The 22,923-nt window shown below is 42.5% G+C and overlaps 1 protein-coding gene across 1 annotated transcript in view; it reads right to left on the bottom strand.

The window, feature by feature from the left end:
* wdfy1 (WD repeat and FYVE domain containing 1) overlaps positions 1-21,951 on the bottom strand; it is a 36,373-nt gene extending 14,422 nt beyond the window's left edge. Inside the window, exons 1-6 of the mRNA XM_061918852.1 lie at positions 21,732-21,951; positions 10,036-10,103; positions 9,825-9,898; positions 9,591-9,645; positions 5,835-5,985; positions 5,645-5,757 (exon numbers count right to left, since the gene is read on the bottom strand). Of these exons, the coding sequence (XP_061774836.1) occupies positions 5,645-5,757; positions 5,835-5,985; positions 9,591-9,645; positions 9,825-9,898; positions 10,036-10,103; positions 21,732-21,868 (598 nt within the window). The 5' untranslated portion in view covers positions 21,869-21,951. The remainder of the gene's footprint in view (positions 1-5,644; positions 5,758-5,834; positions 5,986-9,590; positions 9,646-9,824; positions 9,899-10,035; positions 10,104-21,731) is intronic.
* Positions 21,952-22,923: the final 972 nt, after the last annotated feature.

Genomic DNA, 22,923 nt, shown 5'->3' with positions numbered 1-22,923 from the left:
TATTTATACAGCGCTTTTCTCCAGTGACTCAAAGCGCTCAAAGTTGTATATAACTCAAAGATACATATAAGCCAGTGTGGGTGGCACTGGGAACAGGTGGGTATAGTATTTTGCTCAAGGACACAAGGGCAGTGACTAAGATGGAGGAAGCGAGGATTGAATTTGGAACCCTCAAGATGCTGGCAAAGCCGCTATATCAACCGAGCCACGTCGGGTTTTTTTTTTTACAAAAATCAGGTCATGAGTGATTTGCATTTTCCATCCACTAATTTTGTACTGCTTGTCCTTCTCGTTGGTGGGAAATTTGAGGGTGTTAAATGTCACATTTAAAAATGTTCAAAGGAGAATGCTCTGTAGTGAATCAGCATGTGGAGTCAGGGATATTATCTGGTCAGATGAGTCATCCGGTTCTCAATGTACTTGAAAAAATGACCAATGGAAAAAAAAAAAGGACCAAATTAGAACATGGAGGTGTGTTGGTGTGCCCTTGCAAATGTTTTCCATGTTATGAAGAAGAAAATGCTTAATTAAGGGTAATTACTCAAACAGAGAACAATGTTAGGTATGAGAAACCCTAGCCTAATTATTATCAACCATCTGGAATGGACTTAAGTTGAAGTGGAGTGGTAATTGTTGTTTCTTTGTAACACATATTAGCCACTAATTCATTAAGGTAAGCTATTGACACAGGAAATTGAATGATGTGGACACATTTGTTACTGGATATTTTCAAATATGCTTTTGCCTTGTAGAGTTTGTTTATGTAAGTGTATGCAACTATAATTATTTGATTCTTGTTTGTATTCACAAATGTCTTGTGTGATATTTAATGCTTAGCTGTTGGGTAGCTGCTGGCTCCTAGTAGTATTTACCTTGTGTTAATATTTTCACTAAAATACAAGAAATTATGAACTTGGGGGCTAATTGAAGTACGTTTACAGGTAGATTTTAGCTGGGTGTTCAGCTTTGTGCAAGTAAACGCGCTGAACGACTGCTTGTGCCGGAGCGCTCACCCCTGTATATCCAAGATTTTAGATGCAGGCTGATATAATCCGACACATTTGCTGATATGGGACAAATATGAAATATCGGATGGAGATACCCCTTTTACAAAGTCCTGTCCAGTGACAGGCCTTATCAAAAAAGGCAAGGATGACAACATAGCATACCCGCCTTATCTATCCCTGTGACTTTTATGTGTCAATGAAAGGTTAATCCCATCCCAACTAAATGATTAACTAGATGATTGGTGTGACAATTACACAGCTGCCTGACATCAACACACAGGAGCAGTACCAAGACATTTGTTTTCATTATGAAATAATGCACTAAGCCAAAAACAAACAGTTTTTTACAGAAATAAGGCCATGACAAAGCATGATGAAATGATACAAAAGAAAATATGATATATCAGTGAAGCAACGAAGTATGACTTGTTTTGGAAGTATTTAACTTCCATCCTTTCTAAAATCGACGACTCAAATGTTTCCTCTTGTTCTTTTGTAAACTTCTGACAGCCCATGTATTATAGTGATATATAAAGTCTTATCACGGCGTTGGCCAATGCAACACTGGCTCGCTACGCACCATCCAAAGCTTGACGGATTTATTTAATTTTTATATCTTTTTCTTTTACCGGCATTTATATTTTTACCCCAAAGGTAAAGTGCCATCAAACACAATCAAACACATTTTCCTCAGTAAAAATATTTACAATTAAAGTGACTGATGTGCCATCGATTAGTTCCAGCTCAAACAACCATCTGGATGTCGCGTCAGTTGCCATGATTCACTATTCCAACACAGAAAGCTAAATGACTAATCAACAAGAGCTGTGCTTGCTCCTTCTCAGAAAACACCACTAGTGTTGTGGCATAAAATTGCCTTCTTATGCAGTCCTACCCCTACAAAGAGCTATAAAAGGAAAGAGATGGTGTTGGATGTTACAGCCTAATGACTACACAGGACATAATCTAGAAGTTTCTTCATTATTTCAGTCATTGTTCATTTCAATAGGGCCTGTATTCATTCTGGTATATGAATGGAAACGGATGGATACCCAAGTTAATTATGTACTTATTGCCATCTAGTGGAAGAGCATGTACGTGTCACCGGCATGAAAAAAGGTGAAAGACAAACCTTTTTAATTTGCCTTTGAAATTATCATGTTTAACTTTTCTTAGGTTTTTAATTTTTATTCTGTTATTTTATATTTTATTTATTAATACTATTGCTGCTACTGTTCCATCTGTGTTATTTTTTTATGATTGTATTATTTTTATTATTTTTTTTGTAGTAAATAAATCATAATTATTATCAGTCGGGGGCCGTGCGTTTCCCACCTGGGCCTTCAGTGATATCCGACTTCAATGATGACCTCTCAAAGTACCATAATGGATGTCACCACATGACCATTGCTGGAGAAATACCTTACAGTTGTGCTCAAAATTATTCAACCCCCACACAATTTTGGTGTTTTAGTAAGTTGGACATTTATTCCGTATTTTGTTTATAGTCATATCAAATAAAGATGTGTCAAATAGACAAATGCAACATAAATTGTAACACTGTATCTTACAAAATGCCAAAAAAAGACATTTTTCCTAATATCTCATTGACAAAATTATTCAACCCCCTAGTTACATGCATCTTTAGTACTTAGTAGAACACCCTTTGGCAGTAATTACATCCTTCAAACTTGATACATAACTGGACACGAGCTTCTTGCAACGATCTACAGGTATTTTAGTCCATTCCTCTTGGGCAAAGGCCTCCAGTTCATTCATATTCTTGGGCTTGTGTGCTGCAACTGCCTTCTTCAAGTCCCACCACAGGTTTTCTATAGGATTTAGGTCTGGCGACTGTGAAGGCCACTCCAGAGTCTTCCAGCCCTTCTTCTGCAACCACTCTGATGTTGATTTGGAGGTATGCTTGGGATCGTTGTCCTGTTGGAAGGTCCAACGTCTCCCAACCTTAGCTTCGTCACTGACTTCATGACATTTGCAGCTAATATATATCCTGGTAGGAAATAGAATTCATAATGCCTTGAACGCGCTGGAGATTCCCGGTACCTGAGGCAGAAAAACAGCCTCAGAGCATGATTGACCCCCCACCATGCTTAACAGTAGGCAAGGTGTTCTTCTCTTTGTAAGCTTCATTTTTTCTCCTCCAGACATAACGTTGATTCATAGACCCAAAGAGTTCCACTTTTGTCTCATCACTCCAAAGAACAGTTTCCCAAAACATTTGGGATTTGTCCAGAAGATTTTTGGCATACCGGAGTCTATTTTTCTTGTGCCTGGTAGTCAGAAGTGGGGTGCGCCTGGGAGTTCTGGCATGGAGGCTTTCATCTCGTAGTGCGCGCCTTATTGTCTGGGACGAAACCTGCGTTCCCCCCTCTGCAATGTCCTGTTGTAGTTCCTCAGCTGTTACCCGGGGGTTTTTCACCACTGTACCCACACAGCATCCTCTTTCTACCATGCGCAGGTAGTGTTTCCACTGTGCCTTTAGCTTTAAACTTGCGAATTATGCTCCCAACTGTGTCTCTTGGAATGTGTAATGTCTTTGATATTTTCTTATATCCATATCATTTCTTATGAAGAGAAATTACCTCCTCTCTTGACTTCTTTGACCATTCCCTGGACCTCACCATGCTGCAAATACACCATTGACCATCTACAAGAAGCTGAGTGTCACAGTCTTTTTCAATCAGTTTAATTGTTGCTCGTTATGGTTCTAATCACATCTACAGGTGTTTTCAACACCTGATTGAAAAGACCTTATTCAAATTCTGTTCTTAAGTGTTATGGGGTTGAATAATTTTCTCAATGAGATATTAAGAAAAATTTCCTTTTTTGGTATTTTGTAAAATACAGTGTTACAATTTAAGTTACATTTGTCTATTTGACACATCTTTATTTGATATGACTATAAATAAAATACAGAATAAATGTCCAACTTGCTAAAACACCAAAAATTGTGTGGGGGTTGAATAATTTTGATCACAACTGTACATGAACACATTTACGCCCTACTGGGCATTGAATCAACTAAACAGTATACAAAATGCGTTATTTTCTGGCGTATTAAAAATCAATTAAAACGCATCAGCAATTAAAACATATTATGTGGTACTGTCAAAATTAAAATTGCAAAAACAAATTAAAAGTGAAAAAATCCAATATATGAACACATTATTCGACGTCGGCTGAGGCCGACATCATCTCACAAGATGTAGTTTCTATTTAAATATCCTTCCTGAAAATGGTCTTGCAAATATATTGTAGTGTTGGATGGGTTAATAACGGTCTTTAGTTGAAGATGTCAAGAAAAAATTTCACTCTGTCCAATCAATGCCATTTTTAATGATCCTGTTAATTTAGAACAAACATGTGAATGAAGCGCATACTTCATACGTCAACAGCCATACATGTCACACTAAGGGTATAGTGAAACCATACTAAACAACAATGACAAACACATTCTGGGAGAATTTTTGCACCGCAACACAACCTAAACGCAACAGAACAAATACCCGGAATTCCCTGCAGCACCAACTCTTCTGGGATACCACAATATATATCCCACCTAATCAACGTTTTGTTCTCCTTCACTGTTGTCCTGGTCTGGCTACGGCGCAACACTTCCCGCTTCTTACTAAATTGAAACTTGTGAATGGATACTCACTTTGGAATGACAAGCGAGTATCCAATCACAGTCTCGTTAACATCAGGCTGCTTAGATAGGCTACTGTCAACAACTTGTGATCTGATTGGCTATCGCAACTGTCTCTCAACTCGGCGTTCTCAAATTAATCCGCTAACGGTCCTGATGAGTATCTAATCACGGGACATGTGGTTTAACATGAGGCCATCTAGAAGCCCTTACTGACAACAACTCGTGATCTGATTGGCTATCGCAACTGTCTATCACTGTATATCCCGTTCGCCTGCAGCGCATGGACGCCCACATTGTTGATTCTGAAGGCCTCCGGCAGAATTCATACAGCATGGCAACATAAGCTAGCTGAATTCTGATTAGATAAAAACTAAAACTAAAAACAAGAGCACTGGAACGAGCTTATTATAACATGAAGAGAATATGAATACTTTTAGATATTTAGGGAAAGGAATTAAAAAAATAATTTTATCTTTAATTACGATCATGATTTGTGGTAATGTTTGGCCAGCAGAGAAGGCCTTGCTGGCCCATGACGGCACACCACTGATCATTATAGAACCAATTAATTCAAATTGAGTAACTTCGCGCAGCACACCTGATGATCTCTCAAGGAACTCTAGTGTACGGCTCCAAAGTGGTCGGAATTCAATTGGTTATACAACACCGATTGAAGCTGAGATAGGCAACAGCGCCGCCCGGGACCCCAAAGGAAATAAGCGGTAGAAAATGGATGGATGGATGGATGGATGGATATACAACACCAGCTTCTAGATGGGTACTAATGTGTAGGGCATGGCAAAGTACTCTCTGTGAGTCGCTAATCGGCTCCAAGTGAGTTGACTACACCTGGTCTGCAAAATGAGGTCCTTTAACTCATGCAATACTGTTAATTAGTCTCACCAAATCTGGATAGTGCGGTAAAAACTGGTATGAGGAATACGATATTAGACATGTATACATTTACCTTCATGACCCTTTAGTGTAGTAATAATAGAATAGGTCTGCTTCTCCAGCTTCAACAGTGTGATCTGTCCTGAGTAATCACCAACAAAGGCGTGCTGGGTCTCATGATCATATCTGAGCAAAGAGTTAAGAGTCTCCAAAAAACTTGAAGGACATATGTACCTTATAAACAGCAAGTAAATGAATGATACTGAAGGCAGGAGGCCCAGGAAGTGAAGTAGTGTCTCCCCAGCATGCTGCCGCTCTGCGTGCACATCCAGCTCACACTCTTGTCATGGCCGGTGCTCACCAACCACTCGCTCTCCAGGGTAAACACCATATCAGAAATGCGATTCTGGTGAGCTGCAAAACACCCATCAGATGTAATCTATTACATCACGTCTTGGAAACCCGCAGTAGTTCCAAACCCAATTTGAATCTTTCTCTGTGCTGATCCCAAAAATCTCTTTACAATGCAAATTAATCCAGACTTAGTCAAATCACTTAATTTGTTTTGTCCCTGCATCACTCTTAATAAAGGATTTCCCCTCAGAGAGATGTCTATTTTTGGTGTTAATTATCTGGACTGTTTACCTATTTTCCCCTTAATGAAGTGCATTGATTACTATCATGAGCGTAGCATTAAATTCTGGGGCCCCAAACATAACACTCCTAAAGCATACACAGACACATGCACTAAAAACAAATGATTGGATGGATTTGGTTGAAACCATCTTTCATACATCCATCCATCCATTTTTTCTACCGCTTATTCCCTTTTGGGGTCGCGGGGGGCGCTGGCGCCTATCTCAGCTACAATCGGGCGGAAGGCGGGGTACACCCTGGACCAGTCGCCACCTCATCGCAGGGCCAACACAGATAGACAGACAACATTCACACTCACATTCACACACTAGGGCCAATTTAGTGTTGCCAATCAACCTATCCCCAGGTGCATGTCTTTGGAAGTGGGAGGAAGCCGGAATACCCGGAGGGAACCCACGCATTCACGGGGAGAACATGCAAACTCCACACAGAAAGATCCCGAGCCTGGATTTGAACCCACATCTGAAACCTTTTTTTTTTTTTTTTTTTTAAGGATGTGAATAACATATATAAGTTAAGTTAAGTACCAATGATTGTCACACACACACTAAGTGTGGTGAAATTATTCTCTGCATTTGACCCATCACCCTTGATCACCCCCTGGGAGGTGAGGGGAGCAGTGGGCACCAGCGATGGCCGCGCCCGAGAATCATTAGAAACATATCTAAATAAACCCCCTAAATAATTTGGTTTTGCTTTGTTTTTTCACAAAAAAGTTAACAAATACAATGAACAGGGTTGTACTTGTATAGAGGTTTTCTACCTTCAAGGTACTCAAAGCGCTTTGACACTACTTCCACATTTACCCATTCACACACACATTCACACACTGATGGAGGGAACTGCCATACAAGGCGCTGCTAACCAGCACCCATCAGGAGCAAGGATTAAGTGTCTTGCTCAAGGACACAACGGACGTGACGAGGTTGGTACTAGGTGGGGATTGAACCAGGGACCCTCGGGTTGCGCACGGCCACTCTCCCAATGCGCCACGCCGTCAAGGGGCTAGATTATGAATTTAAGTCATCACTATTCATTTAAATACTATAAATCTGTCAAGTTTTCCTTTAATTTAGAGTGTAAAGTAGAGATTAGCTGATACACACTTTATAATCATTAGTGAATAATACGAAACATAATCATTATTATTTTGGTTATATTAATATTAGTGCATCTCCTAGAGTTAAGTCTCCCGCTGTCTTTAAAATCTAGTCACACCTCTGTAACTTTAATCGACGATCTTTGAACAAACCACAGTTATTGGCAATGAGACGCAAATGTGAAACTTGTACATAACTTTCTACTGTGCTGCCACAAATAGATTTATACTATCTTTCTTTCTTGCTTATAAAATTCATTCCTTGTTTTAAAAATGCTGATGCTGTGTGTGAATGCTTAAAGATGAGCTTTAATGATGTCCGTGTTGCGTGAAGTGTTCTAAGCTAAATTTACACACGCACACACAGCAGAAATACACAAAAAATGGTAAATTATGGAAATGTCAGGTCCAAAGCCATGGCAAGTCGCTCTCCTGACAAGAAAAAACGTTTATTTTCAAATTGCTATGGAATTACATCATTGCAGCGAGAGTGGAAGGTACACTGCTACCCCTTGCAGAGGACGAGCTTCACGTCTGTGTTTGGATTACAGTTGAGTTCATTAATAACATATGTAGATTGTTACACTGATTGCTTTAGTAAACTTGGGGTAAAAGGTCAGCAGGAAAAAAAGATCGAGGTAAGTCTTTTTTTTTGTCACAACGTCAAAAAATGTCAACACACCTGTTCTGAAAACCAATCATGCTTCACAAAATTAGCGCTACACTGGTCTAACTACCTAACAAAATTAAAAATGTTTGCTTCGTCAAAGATGTTTTGTATTGTAATCTGTGACATTAAAAAAAATAAAAATGTATTCTGAAAAAGTTTAATAAGGTGTATATTATTTTATAATCTGTTCTGATTGATAGTCCGCAATCACAGAATCACAGAACAGAGAAGTGCCGCGCTTCAAGTGTCGCTTTAAGACACGCCTCGCCAAATGTGGCGATTAGTATTACCACCTTTCCTTCAAACTTAAGTAAATATTTAAATAATCATTCCGATCTGCAAAAGGAGTTTAAAGAGAGACAGGTAATAATGTAGTTGTTACACCTGTACTGCTGTTCTGCTCCGGTGCAGACCATAGTAGAGGTGCACAGGGCAGACATTCCCTTCAGCGTTGATGTTTTCGTCCGGTTAACACACTTCAATTTACCTGTCAATGGGTGTGTTAAGGTACGCTTTCAGGTCAGAATGACGAGGCAGTGCAGCGCTACCACTCTCTCTCTTTGCTCGCCCACTCACTCACTGACGTCACTCAGACAACACGTTGCCATTCTCACAAACGCACACGCTACTCTCATAAGTTACCCAGCTCCTCTGCTGTGCACATGTAGATAAATAACATGTAGATACGTAGACAGTATCGGGACAACTCTAGTAACAATCCACATTTTGTGATATTAATGCATGAAACTGGTATCTAAACATGGTGTACGATTTAATATTTTAATTGTTTGACAGCCCTTTGTAATAAAATATGAAAAGTGTTTCCCCACAGGACTGCAAACTGGGCATCAATTTGTGTAATTGGCCATAACCGATGTGCATGCAATTGTAATTTTAGACATTGAAGACAAAGAAATGTGGGAGAGACAAAAAGTGGGTTTAAAAAAAACAAGGGAAGCAGAACAAATCTGTTAAGTGCTACAAATTAACCTTTAAATAACGTTAGTGTTTTGTTGTATGTAATGTTTTATCTGCCTATTGTTACGTAGGCCCCGCGCATGCGTGGAGCGATCAGGTCTTCCGGTACCGATCGGGTAGTGACAGCACCCACTGCTTGTTGAAAGTAGCGGTACATGCTTTCATGTCAGTCTCCGTAAGTATTCAATAAAACCAGAAAACGGGGACGGCGTGGCGCAGTGGCAGAGTGGCCGTGCGCAACCCAAGGGTCCCTGGTTCGAATCCCACCTAGTACCAACCTCGTCACGTCCGTTGTGTCCTGAGCAAGACACTTCACCCTTGCTCCTGATGGGTGCTGGTTGGCGCCTTGCATGGCAGCTCCCTCCATTAGTGTGTGAATGTGTGTGTGAATGGGTAAATGTGGAAGTAGTGTCAAAGCGATTTGAGTACCTTGAAGGTAGAAAAGCGCTATACAAGTACAACCCATTTAACCCATTTAAAAAAATTGCTAGATCTGATGATTAGAACAATAAGAACGTTCGACAAAACAGAACTTAATCAACTCAACAACACACACAAGTAACTTGTTTGCCAAGTCTGACCTACTTTAAACATGTCATTATCGTAACATCTTACCAGGATATGTTTTTACATGGCTCATTTTGTTGAAATCTTCAGAGATGAGAAACTCCTTAGGGTAGAGCAAACAGAAAACAAGTTTCAGATCAAACAACGAACCCACCCTTGAAGGCATTTCAAGTACACCCATTTGAAATGTTTATGAAAGATAAATTTAGTTTCAACAAACGAAGGACTAAATCTGCCCATAGAGTGACGAATAGGAAGCCATTTGGTATTTGCTTTACTCACCACAACAGCTCCATTATCTTGGCCAATGAAGATGCGTCTGCTGTCATGGTGATATGACATACAAGAGCAGGGAGCTGAGGGAGAGGACATGGAAATTGGCACTTTGTATTGGGTTGTGCATCTAATGAATGGAATTTTCCAGAACTATAAAACACATTTGAACAGTAATAAAACATGTTTTTAAAAAAGGCTATAGTGCCGTCTTACTTACAGGAGACTGTGTGGAAGATACTCGGCCAGTATTGTCCGCTGTCTCTTTTCAGCCACACTCGGATGGTTCTGGAGATAAAATACAGAATGTAATAATCACAGCCCTGTTTCCACCCCCTTGTTGTCTGATCAATGCTTTCAAAGTTGAATGGTGTAACTGTTCATATTCACCTTCAAGTTTAACAGCACAGAAAAACCAAACTGCACATAGGTATTGGCAATTCAACACAGTTAATGGTTTTCTAATACATGTGCCTTTCCAAAACGTCATATTCATTTTTTTCCATCACATTTCAAGCTGTGGTCATTTACATATTTAAAAGGTTTAAATATGTAGTTATGAGTGTGAAGCGGCTGGGATGAGAATCAGCACCTCCAAGTCCGAGTCCATGGTTCTCGCCCGGAAAAGGGTGGAGTGCCATCTCCGGGTTGGGGAAGAGACCCTGCCCCAAATGGAGGAGTTCAAGTACTTGTTCAAGAGTGAGGGAAGAGTGGATCGTGAGATGGACAGGCGGATCGGTGTGGCGTCTTCAGTAATGCGGACGCCGTATCGATCCGTTGTGGTGAAGAAGGAGCTGAGCCGAAAGGCAAAGCTCTCAATTTACCGGTCGATCTACGTTCCCATCCTCACCTGTGGTCATGAGCTTTGGGTCGTGACCGAAAGGACAAGATCACGGGTACAGGCGGCCGAAATGAGTTTCCTCCGCCAGGTGGCGGGGCTCTCCCTTAGAGATAGGGTGAGAAGCTCTGTCATCCGGGAGGAGCTTAAAGTAAAGCCGCTGTTCCTCCACATCGAGAGGAGCCAGATGAAGTTGTTCGGGCATCTGGTGAGGGTGCCACCCGAACGCCTCCCTAGGGAGGTGTTTCGGGCACGGGAAAGACCCAGGACATGTTGGGAAGACTATCTCTCCCGGCTGGCCTGGGAACGCATCGGGATCCCCCGGGAGGAACTGGACGAAGTGGCTGGGGAGAGGGAAGTCTGGGCTTCCCTGCTTAGGCTGCTGTCCCCGCGACCCGACCTCGGATAAGCGGAAGAAGATGGGTGGATGGATAAGCACAAAAATAAATGAATGAAAGTGTTTTAATTTGCCTTATTACTTTATTGCGGACACTACCAGAGGACTGATGACGTCATTGTTTAATTTGATAAAAAGCCAAGACCTGCGACACAGCTGCATGTAATTCTATAAAAATGCTAAAGAAAATGTTACGCATTTATTCAAATACAAATATTTGTGTTATTATTAGTCATTAGTATTAACATTTCTGCTTTTTATTGTCACATTATGCAATATTTATTTATTTATTGGATTGGTATATTTTTATTTACAAAAGTACTTTATTCAATACAGAAGTTTTGCTCCTAATTTAGTTTGACAATCACACTTTGCGAAATTAAATTACATATATTCTAATAAAATGTGTGGAAATTTGCTAAGAATAAGATGAAGTGTATGTTCATGCTATGTATCCTGTAAGTCATTGTTTGTCAACTTCCAAATTAGTAGTTTTTGATCAAGTAAAAGCGGAACTTGTTCATTTGAATTTATTCCTTTCTTTGAAACGTTGGCAACGCTGACTCGGCTGCTACTCCATCTTATTGTGTTAGACATAAGGGGCATAAAGATAAAGGATAGACACAAAGGAAAATGATTTTGAAACAGTTTGTGTATAGTCTGTCTGTATGTTTCAATATAAATAATATAATCTGTGGTAATTCCTTGTATGTATTGATTATATTAACAACAAAGTTTGCATCAATGTACAAGTCTTTTCTCCACAAACAAATGTGAGCATGTTGTTGGTTGCTGTGGTAGAATCCAAACTGATATTGCTAATCTTTTATTTTGAAGCTCCGTTAACAATGAACAGGAAGTCACTGTGTGCACATTTAATGATGTGTAACAACATAGGAGTTATGTTGCTATTGTCGTTTCATGATGAAATTAACAATACCACAATATATGAACAGAACAGATCCATCCATCCATCCATCATCTTCCGCTTATCCGAGGTCGGGTCGCGGGGGCAAGAGCCTAAGCAGGGAAACCCAGACTTCCCTCTCCCCAGCCACTTCGTCTAGCTCTTCCCGGGGGATCCCGAGGCGTTCCCAGGCCAGCCGGGAGACATAGTCTTCCCAACGTGTCCTGGGTCTTCCCCGTGGCCTCCTACCGGTTGGACGTGCCCTAAACACCTCCCTAGGGAGGCGTTCGGGTGGCATCCTGACCAGATGCCCAAACCACCTCATCTGGCTCCTCTCGATGTGAAGGAGCAGCGGCTTTACTTTGAGTTCCTCCCGGATGGCAGAGCTTCTCACCCTATCTCTAAGGGAGAGCCCCGCCACCCGGCGGAGGAAACTCATTTCGGCCGCTTGTACCCGTGATCTTATCCTTTCGGTCATGACCCAAAGCTCATGACCATAGGTGAGGATGGGAACGTAGATCGGCCGTTAAATTGAGAGCTTTGCCTTCCGGCTCAGCTCCTTCTTCACCACAACGGATCGGTACAACGTCCGCATTACAGATGTATTGTTTTAATAAAAAAATTACCAGTTTAGACCTTTTTAAAAACTGGCGCTTTTTACTACAAAGTTGTGATCAGTGTTTTATGCTGCCTATTGATCCATGACTCAGATTGATACCGATATTGCTCACATGTATTTACTGTACATCTTTGATTTTTCTTTATGGGGAGTGCTATTGACAGTTTAACAATATCAACACAATATTCAAACTAGTTACTTTATTGTCTTTTATTACATACAATTGTTTACGCAAAACAGTCAATAATACACAATACAAAAGCAAAAACAAATTTCTGCCATTAATTTCAACCCTTTGTGTTTTGCTCTCTAAATCATTTGTTTGAGTTTGTAAAAATTAACAAAAACAACAACAAATTATTTTGAGGAAATGAAAATATCAATCCGATCACTCTAGTATTGAACATATACCGATTCGATACCACCCTTAATATTGGCACCACTGTACTGACTGACAATGCTGACACACTAACTGTTGTTCTATTATCATCTCTTAATTTCATGTCAACTGCTTACTTCTTGCTGTAATGTGGTTCCATCTACACCTCTTAAAAATTTACTGAGCACTTATTCATTGGTGTTGTGTCAGGCTAGGTTTGCAAAAATTAGCATGTCTGCTCCTGGTTTGATCGGTGTGCAACATTTTTAGTCTTATCCTCTAATGATAATGACTGATTATGATAGTTAAGATACAAAGAAATGCAGTTTCTTTACCAAAATACAGGTGACTTCTATTAGTTTAGGGTAGCGGAAACCCACTGTGTAGGGAGTCAGAGAAGATCTGCGTTTGTGATCGGCATTAAAAGGCGATAAAGGGCAATGGCCAAACACATCCATTTCCTACCGCTTGTCCCTCTCAGGGGTTGCGGGGGTGACAGGAGCCAATCCCAGCTGCATTCGGGCAGAAGGTTGCATAATTCGCCACCTCATTGCAGGGCCAACACAGCTAGACAGACAACATTCACACACCAAGACCAATTTAGTGTTTCCAATCAACCTTTCCCCAGGTGCATGTCTTTGGAGGTGGGAGGAAGCTGGAGTACCGGGGGGGAACCCAAGCAGTCACGGGGAGAATATGCAAACTCCATACTTTACAAAAATCAAAAAACAATCGATCAGCACGTCCCTATTTTTTTACCTGTGCCAGGTTATGTACTTGCAGTGTTTAGTTAGTTAGTTAGTCCTTGTGTGTGAAAAATAGCATCCCGCCTCCAACCACAGAGACAGAGAATCGATGATTGACAAGAGGGTTCACTCAGTTTATTTAATTTCACTACAGAACAAACGTGGCCAACTGCTGACAGATGCAAAGAGTGAACCCTTTTGCAGCCAGTTTGTAAGCAACATATGAAAACAAAAAGGGAGGTTATGTAATCGCTAGTGTTTGTCTGTATGTCTGTAAGCCGACATACAGACAGTTAACAGATTAGTTCTCCTCGGGTCGCCACCTTGTCGTGGTGGAGAGCCTTGCGTGTTCCAATGAACCTGAGAGCGATGCCATCTGGAGCTTAAGCTCCTGGTAGGTTCAACCATGGCGGTAAGGTTGAGGGTGAGGTTCCAGACGAAGAGCTGCCCAAAAAGTCCTCAACGGCGGAGTGGGCGGATGATGGCAGCGGAGAAAGCTCCACAACGGTCACAAAGGCGGAAGAAGGCTGCAGCAAAGATGGGTCCCCAATTGTCTTGGTCTACATGCCATTGGACCCTGGCCCTCCCTTTGTCAAGGACAATGTGGTGGCTGCCTGTGCACCAGCCTCCCCACTTTATAAGATTCCACGTACAGGGGTTCTCCTGAAGGAAGGACTCACCATTACCCAACCCCCCCACAAGTCCTATGGCGTTCAGGAAATGGTGACGGAAGCAGGGCAGTGAAGCCCGGGAGCTTCTAGCCACGAACTGGCACATAGGCGGTGGGTGCCTATGTGCAGCACCCATGTCTGAGCAGCCCTATATAGGATCCACTCTGCTCACCCCAGACGGGGAAGGGGCTAGAAAAGGTGCCCTAAAAATAGCCTGCCTCATAAAACCTGACTGGAATACCGCGTCCAGTGGGTTCACCTACAGCGGTCGAAAACAAAAAACAATGAACATTGGAGCATGGAACGTGAGAACACTTATGGACAGTGCCTCCACCAATCGTCCAGAAAGAAGAACAGCTATCATTGCCAGGGAGCTGAAATGGTTCAAGGTCGACATCGCCGCCCTGTCAGGGACCCGCCTGGCTGAGGAGGGGCAACTAAAGGAGGAGAAAGGGGGATATACCTTTTTCTGGAAGGGAAAAGCGGCTGATGAGCCCAGAAACCATGGGGTGGGTTTTGCCATCAAGAATCGGCTCATCTCCCAACTCTCCGATTCTCCAGTAGGCATCAATGAGCGTCTCATGACCCTACGACTGAGTCTCTCAAACGATCAGATGGCCACAGCTGTCAGTGCCTATGCACCAACCTTGGACTCCCAAGATGAAGATAAGGAGACCTTTTATGCAACCCTTGACCAGGTTTTATCAAACGTCCCAAAGGAAGACAAGATCCTCCTACTCGGGGACTTCAATGCCAGGGTCGGCAAGGACCACGAGCTCTGGAAAGGCACCTTGGGCAAAGAGGGTGTTGGGAATGTAAACTCCAATGGAATCCTCCTATTATCTAAATGTGCTGAACACGAGCTCGTGATCAAAAACACCTTGTTCCGCCAGAGAAACCGTTACAAAACCTCATGGATGCATCCCCGATCAAAGTGCTGGCATCTCATTGATTATGTGATAGTCAGGGCCAGAGATCGCAAAGATGTCAACATCACCAGGGCCATGATCAGCGCGGATGAATCCTGGACTGACCACCGCCTCATCCGCTCCACCATGAACATCAAGCTGCGGCAGAAAAGGAGAACACAAAGGAAACATCTTCGCCCAAAATTCAACCTCGACAGCCTGGGAGACACAAACAGGGTGCAACTCTTTCAAAACACCCTACTTGAGAGGCTCCCTGAAGAATACCCAGAGGGTGTGGAGGAACACTGGAGGGCTCTCAAAACCACACTTCTTGAGACCAGCAGAGACACTTTTGGCTACAAGACCAGGAAACATCAAGACTGGTTCGACGACAACGATGTCGAAATACAACATCTAATTGACGCCAAAAGGAAAGCCTTCTGCACTTGGCAAAATGACATCAGCTGCATGGCCAAAAGGGAGACCCACTCCAAGGCAAAGGCACTTGTCCAAAGCAGCGTACGAGAGTTGAAGAACCAGTGGTGGTTGGAGAAGGCCCTGGAAATCCAGAGACTTGCAGACTCGGGAGACACCAGGGGTTTCTTTAACGCCACCAAGGCCGTGTATGGGCCCTGCTATCGAGGCCTAAACCCTCTCTGCTCCAAAGATGAACAAACCTTGCTGAAGGACAATGTTGGTATCAGTTCCAGATGGCAAAAACACTTCCAAGAACTCCTGAACCGAAAGACCACAGTCGAACTCGAAACCATAAACCAGATCCCTCAGTGTCCCATCATGGAGCAGTTGGGTCACCCCCCAACCGAAAATGAGGTCCTGGATGCCATGAGGATACTGAGCAACAACAAGGCCTCTGGACCAGATGGGATTCCAGCAGAAATCCTCAATCAAGGAGGACCAAAACTCCTGTGTCACATCCATAGCCTGCTGGGTAAAATCTGGGATGAAGAGGAAATACCGGCTGAGCTCAGGTATGCCCTGGTTGTTACCATCTTTAAGAATGGAGACAAGGCCGACTGTGGCAACTACAGGGGTATCTCCCTCCTGTCGACAACGGGCAAAGTGCTGGCTCGTATATTGGCCAACCGGCTACTGCCTCTGTCAGAGAACACCCTACCAGAATCGCAGTGTGGCTTTCGTCCTGCCAGGGGGACCTCCGACATGATTTTTACAGCTCGTCAACTGCAGGAAAAATGTCGGGAGCAACATCTAACTTTGTACATGGCGTTCATTGACCTCACAAAGGCCTTTGACTCCATAAACAGAACTGCCCTCTGGTGAGTTCTCTCCAAGATTGGATGTCCAGACAAGTATATAAAGATCTTGCGACTACTCCATGATGACATGACGGCAACCGTAGTCGGCAATGGTGGATTGGAGACACCTCCTTTCAAAGTAGACACTGGTGTTAAGTTAAATCGCACCAACCCTGTTCGCCATCTTCATTTCCACCATCCTCCACCTCACCAGCCAGAACCTACCTGAGGGAGTCAAGCTCATATACAGGACTGAGGGAGAGCTATTTAACATCAAGAGATTCAGGGCAAAAAGCAAGGTGTTCACATCCTCCATCATGGAGCTCCAGAATGCGGATGACAATGCCCTAGTTGCACACTCCGAAGCGGACCTCCAGGATATCTTAAACGCCTTTGCCAGAGCCTACATACTCCTGGGACTTGACATAAACATAAAAAAGACCCAAATCCTATACCAACCAGCTCCTGACACACTCCCACAACCCCCCACAATTCATGTGGGAGACAACATCCTGGATAATGTGGATCAATTCGCCTACCTTGGCAGCCTTCTCTCTACAAGAGCTGTCATAGACGCAGAGATTCACCACCGCATCGGGTGTGCAAGTGCAGCCTTTGCCAGGCTGCGGAAGAGGGTTTTTGAAAACCGAGACATCCAGACAAAGACAAAGCTACTTGTCTATCAAGCAGTAGTTCTGCCCACACTGCTCTATGGAGCCGACAGCTGGACCACCTACAGCAGACATCTGAAGGCCCTGGAGCAGTACCACCAACGATGTCTTCGGAAGATCCTCAGGATCGGTTGGGAGGAGAGGCGTACAAACATCAGTGTTCTGAAAGAAGCCAACACCTCCACCATCACCACAACCATCATCCGACATCAACTGCGATGGACAGGCCATGTCATACGCATGCCTGACAACCGCCTTACAAAGCAAATGCTGTATGGCCAGCTAAAGGAAGGAAAACGTACCCAAGGAGGCAGAAGAAGAGGTACAAGGATAACATCAAAATCCACCTGAGAAAGTGTCACTTCAGCCTCAGCAACTGGGAGGAGGTAGCCCACCAGAGGAACATGTGGAGCAAGATGGTCCATGAAGACACAACTCACCTAGAGAAGGACCTCCACCGTGCCGCAGAAACCAAGAGGCAACAGAGAAAGGAGAGATCCACCACCAACACAGCTCCTCACACCACAACCACTACCCAGTCAACCACCCACGCATGCCCCCACTGCGATAAAGTCTGCGGATCCAGGATCGGCCTCTACAGCCACCTGAGGACCCACAGATGACCAGACCCACCGACAGGAGGACAATCTCACTCGTCTCGAGTGATCGCCGATGATGATGATGATGATGAAGCCGACAAAATAGCTAAAACAATTATGCACAGGTTTTGATTAAAATTTTAAGAAATGTCAGAAATTAGGAAAGGCACAAGTGATTCAAATTCGGTGGTGATCCGGATCACTGTCTGGATTCTGGATTTCTTTAAAGGAGTCATTTCCTTTGGAAGATAGTACTGGGGGAGGTTTGAGCAGGTTTGAGCTCTCCTACAGTAATACTTCAATCTAGTTATTATCAATGAGAATTCAGTGGAAAAGTCGGTCAACATAGGCAGGTTGTTGACATAAAATTGATAGACTTAAGCAGACAGGTTCCATTGTACAAATAAAACTAAGACGGCGTGGCGCAGTGGGAGAGTGGCCGTGCGCAACCCGAGGGTCCCTGGTTCAAATCCCACCTAGTACCAACCTCGTCACGTCCGTTGTGTCCTGAGCAAGACACTTCACCCTTGCTCCTGATGGGTGCTGGTTGGCGCCTTGCATGGCAGCTCCCTCCATCAGTGTGTGAATGTGTGTGTGAATGGGTAAATGTGGAAGTAGTGTCAAAGCGCTTTGAGTACCTTGAAGGTAGAAAAGCGCGATACAAGTACAACTCATTTATCATTTATCATTTAAGATTTACATACGGGAACAGGCAGGTTTCTTCACACAGAGACTAAACACAAGCGACTTTGCAGTTAACATTTGAGTCTTCTTTTATCATGACATCTCCTGTATTAAGCTCCCAGGATAATTTTTTTGTCACAAATAGGTCCCAGATCTACGGTTATTATTACACGTTTCCTCTTTGCCAGGTCAGAGATGTATGGTTATTTTCACACTTTTCTTCTTTACTGTCACAAATACGAATGAAATAAACTAAATCAGGAAAAACCTTGCTTGAGGAGTTAATCCTTAAGATTAAGACCTGGCAACATATGCTGGGGTACTGGACCTCATTAGGCTTACATGTTTGTGTACATAAAGTGCAGTGGTGTGAAGTCAGGGCCAGCAAGCAAGGCCTTCTGTGCTGGCCTAACATAACCAGAAATCATGATCATAATTAAAGATAAAAGTAATTCTTAATTTACTTTCCCTAAATATCTAAAAGTATTTATAATCACTTCGTGTCATTTTATGCTCCTTCCAGCCCTGTTGTTTTTAGGTCATATAGTTTTTATCCAATCAGAATTCATCTCGCTTATGTTGCCATGTTGTACGAAATCTGCCCAGAGCCTTCAGAATCAACAATGCGGGCGTCTATGCACTGTAAGTGAACGGACACAAACATTTGACAGTTGCGATAGCCAATCAGATCACAAGTTGTTGTCAGTAAGGCCTTCTAGCTGGCCTAATGCAGATATATAGTGATTTTATGAGCTAGGTAACATAAGAACTCCATAATCCAGCATGCCATAGTTGTGAAGAACATGGGCAGTAGCCCCGTTTAGGTTGTTGAATGTAGACATGCCGGCAGCTGGATGTTATTGAAGAGTAAACTTTTAAGAAGTCAGCCAACAGGCCTCATCTGAACCTTGTATGATTAGACAAGACAACACATATTTGCAAGGCCATTTTCAAGAAGGATATTTAAAGAGAAACTACATCTTGTGAGACGATGTCGGCTAACCCCGGAAGCTCGCTAAGCTGTCCCGGCGATGAAATGTGAGTTCAGATATGTTATTTCTTTTTTTTTTTCACATTTAATATGTTTTTGGCAATTTTAATTTTGACAGTCGCACCTAAAATACGTCTTGCTGATGCGGGTTCATTGATTTTTAAATGTGCCAGAAAATAACCCGTTTTGTACATTGGCTGGTAGTGCGTAAATGTGTTTCTGTATAGTATTTCTCCAGCCGTGGTCATGTGGTGACATCAATAATGGTATTTTGAGAGGTAATCATTGAAGTCGGATATCACTGGAGGCCTAGGTGGGAAATGCACGGCCCGCCACTGATAAAGGGTGTATACTAGCAATAAAAAAATGAGTCATAAAGTGGTTTCAATTGTGGTCTTAAAAGTCTGTACAGTCAAAGAAGAAATGACATCAGCAATGCTTTCGGTTTCCCACACAACTTCCCTTATTTTCAAGTGGCTTTAAACTGTTTTGAAATGTGCATTACATCCCAATGACCTGGAAAGAGGATGCAAGGGAGTCTGGCAGGACAACCACCCATGCTGGAAGTAGACGTCTTTATGTTGCTGCGGATTAATGCATCTTTTGTTTCAAGTTATCTGTCGTTTTAACTCAAGACGTTTAAAATGTGAGGCTTTTTCAAAAGCGTGATGTTCACGAGACATGTAGCCCACGGTTATTAGTTTGACAAATATGGCAAGGCATTTGTCGCTTCATCCTGGACAATATTCATGACAAATTTGTGCTTTGTTTTAAAAATGTGCTATTTGGATTTATACTGTATGAAAAAAAAAATTAAAAGGCATTTTACCTTGGCAACCTCATTATACTATTGGCTCAGTTTTATATTCATAAATGTAAGTTTCTCAATATCCAACCTGATTTTTGTGCCTTTAAAAAAGAATTTGAACTCCATGTTAAAACACTCTCGACCTCTAACAACCAAAAAGCTGTGAAAACGATGATGCTGTGTTCCAAATTTTTATTATTTACTGAACTTGTGTGAGCCTATGGCTTTTCACTTTGTTATATATATAGATATAAATAAAAAAAAAAAAAAAATAAAAATAAATATATATATATATATATATATATATATATATCTCCATCCATCCATCTTCTTCCGGTTATCCAATCGGGTCGCGGGGGCAGCAGCCTAAGCAGGGAAGCCCAGACTTTCCTCCCCCCAGCCACTTCGTCCAGCTCTTCCCAGGGGATCCCGAGGCGTTCCGAGGCCAGCCGGGAGACATATTCTTCCCAACGTGTCCTGGGTCATCCCTGTGGTCTTCTACCGGTTGAACGTGCCCTAAACACCTCCCTAGGGAAGCGTTCGAGTGGCATCCTGAACAGATTCCCGAATCTCCTCATCTGGCTCCTCTCGAGATAGATAGATATATATATATATATATATATATATATATATATATATATATATATATATATATATATATATGGATATATATATATATATACATACATATATATATATATATACATATATATATATATATATATATATATATATATATATATATATATGTGGCTTCACAGTGGCAGAGGGGTTACTGCGTCTGCTTCACAATACGAAGGTCCTGAGTAGTCAGAGTTCAATCCCTGGAGTTTGCATGTCCTCCCCGTGACTGCGTGGGTTCCCTCTGGGTACTCCGGCTTCCTCCCAACGCCAAAAACATGCACCTAGGGATAGGTTGATTGGCAACACTAAATTGGCCCTAGTGTGTGAATGTGAGTGTGAATGTCGTCTGTCTATCTGTGTTGGCCCTGCGATGAGGCGGCGACTTGTCCAGGGTGTACACCGCCTTCTGGCCGATTGTAGCTGAGGTAGGCACCATAGGATTAGTTTAACATTCAAACATATATTATTGCCTTATATTGTGTTTTGTTTTAAAAAAAAAAAAAGAAAAAAGCTTTTGCAAAACACAATCCGTATACCCGGAGGAAAAAAAAAATATTGCAATATTTGAAGGGAAATGTTTAATGTGTATGCTTGATACAAATATTCAATGTGACGACATGCTAACTTTCGTCGAACGAAATACATATCCTAGTTAAACACATATACTGCAGTTTTAGTAGCACCGTATTAAAAAGTACATATATAAAAACAAGTAAGAATGAAGATAACATGCTAAAAGGAGGCTATACTAGTTAGCTACACCAGCAGGCTAACATGATGCTAAGGTTGGAACAAGTCACCTGTCTTCGCTGACTGTGATCACTCCGTCCTCCTTTGCGATTAAAACAGCAGCCGTGACAGCGTCTGAGTGTCCCTCGATTTTGTTCAGAAGAACCGGCCTGGCGCTCTGAGGCCTCGAATGAATCTCCGCGGCCATGGTTCAACGTAGCCAACGCTGGTGTGTTTTCCTGCTGCTAATTCTCTTCCTCGCCAGCCCGAGTGGATCAGCTGACACACAACAGAGACACTGTGGGGATTACCGTAATGCTCGCTAAAGAAACCGCAAGGAATCATTACGGTAATAATACACTATCTAACTCAGTGTTTTTCAACCTTTTTTGAGCCAAGGCACATCTTTCCGGAGCCACACCACCAGTAGAAATCATTAAAAAACAAAACTCAGTTGACAGTAACAAGTCGTTGTCGCAATTTTTGGATAACTTTAAAGCATAACCAAGCATGCATAGCTCTTGTCTCAAAGTAGGTGTACTGTCACAACCTGTCACATCACGCCGTGATTTATTTTGAGTTGTTTGCTGTTTTTCTGTGTGTAGTGTTTTAGTTCTTGTCTTGCGCTCCTATTTTGGTGGCTTTTTCCTTTTTTTTTGGTATTTTCCTGAAGCAGTTTCACGTCTTCCTTTGAGCAATAGTTCCCGCATCTACTTTGTTTTAGCAATTAAGAATATTTTATTGTTTTTATCCTTCTTTGTTGGGACATTTTTCATTGACTGTCGTGTTCGGATATAAATCAATCAATCAATCAATGTTTATTTATATAGCCCTAAATCACAAATGTCTCAAAGGACTGTACAAACCATTACGACGACAACATCCTCGGAAGAACCCACAAAAGGGCAAGGAAAACTCACACCCAGTGGGCAGGGAGAATTCACATCCAGTGGGACGCCAGTGACAATGCTGACTATGAGAAACCTTGGAGAGGACCTCAGATGTGGGCAACCGCCCCCCCCCCTCCCTCTAGGGGACCGAAAGCAATGGATGTCGAGCGGGTCTAACATGATACTGTGGAAGTTCAATCCATAGTGGCTCCAACACAGCCGCGAGAGTTCAGTTCAAAGCGGATCCAAGACAGCAGCAAGAGTCCCGTCCACAGGAAACCATCCCAAGCGGAGGAGGATCAGCAGCGTAGAGATGTCCCCAACCGATACACAGGCAAGCGGTCCATCCTAGGTCCCGACGAGCGATCCATCC

Source organism: Nerophis ophidion, linkage group LG13 (assembly GCF_033978795.1).
Source record: "Nerophis ophidion isolate RoL-2023_Sa linkage group LG13, RoL_Noph_v1.0, whole genome shotgun sequence".
NCBI lineage: Eukaryota > Metazoa > Chordata > Actinopteri > Syngnathiformes > Syngnathidae > Nerophis > Nerophis ophidion.
Note: the sequence above shows the minus strand (reverse complement) of the source record. Positions and strands in the feature narration are given on the sequence as shown.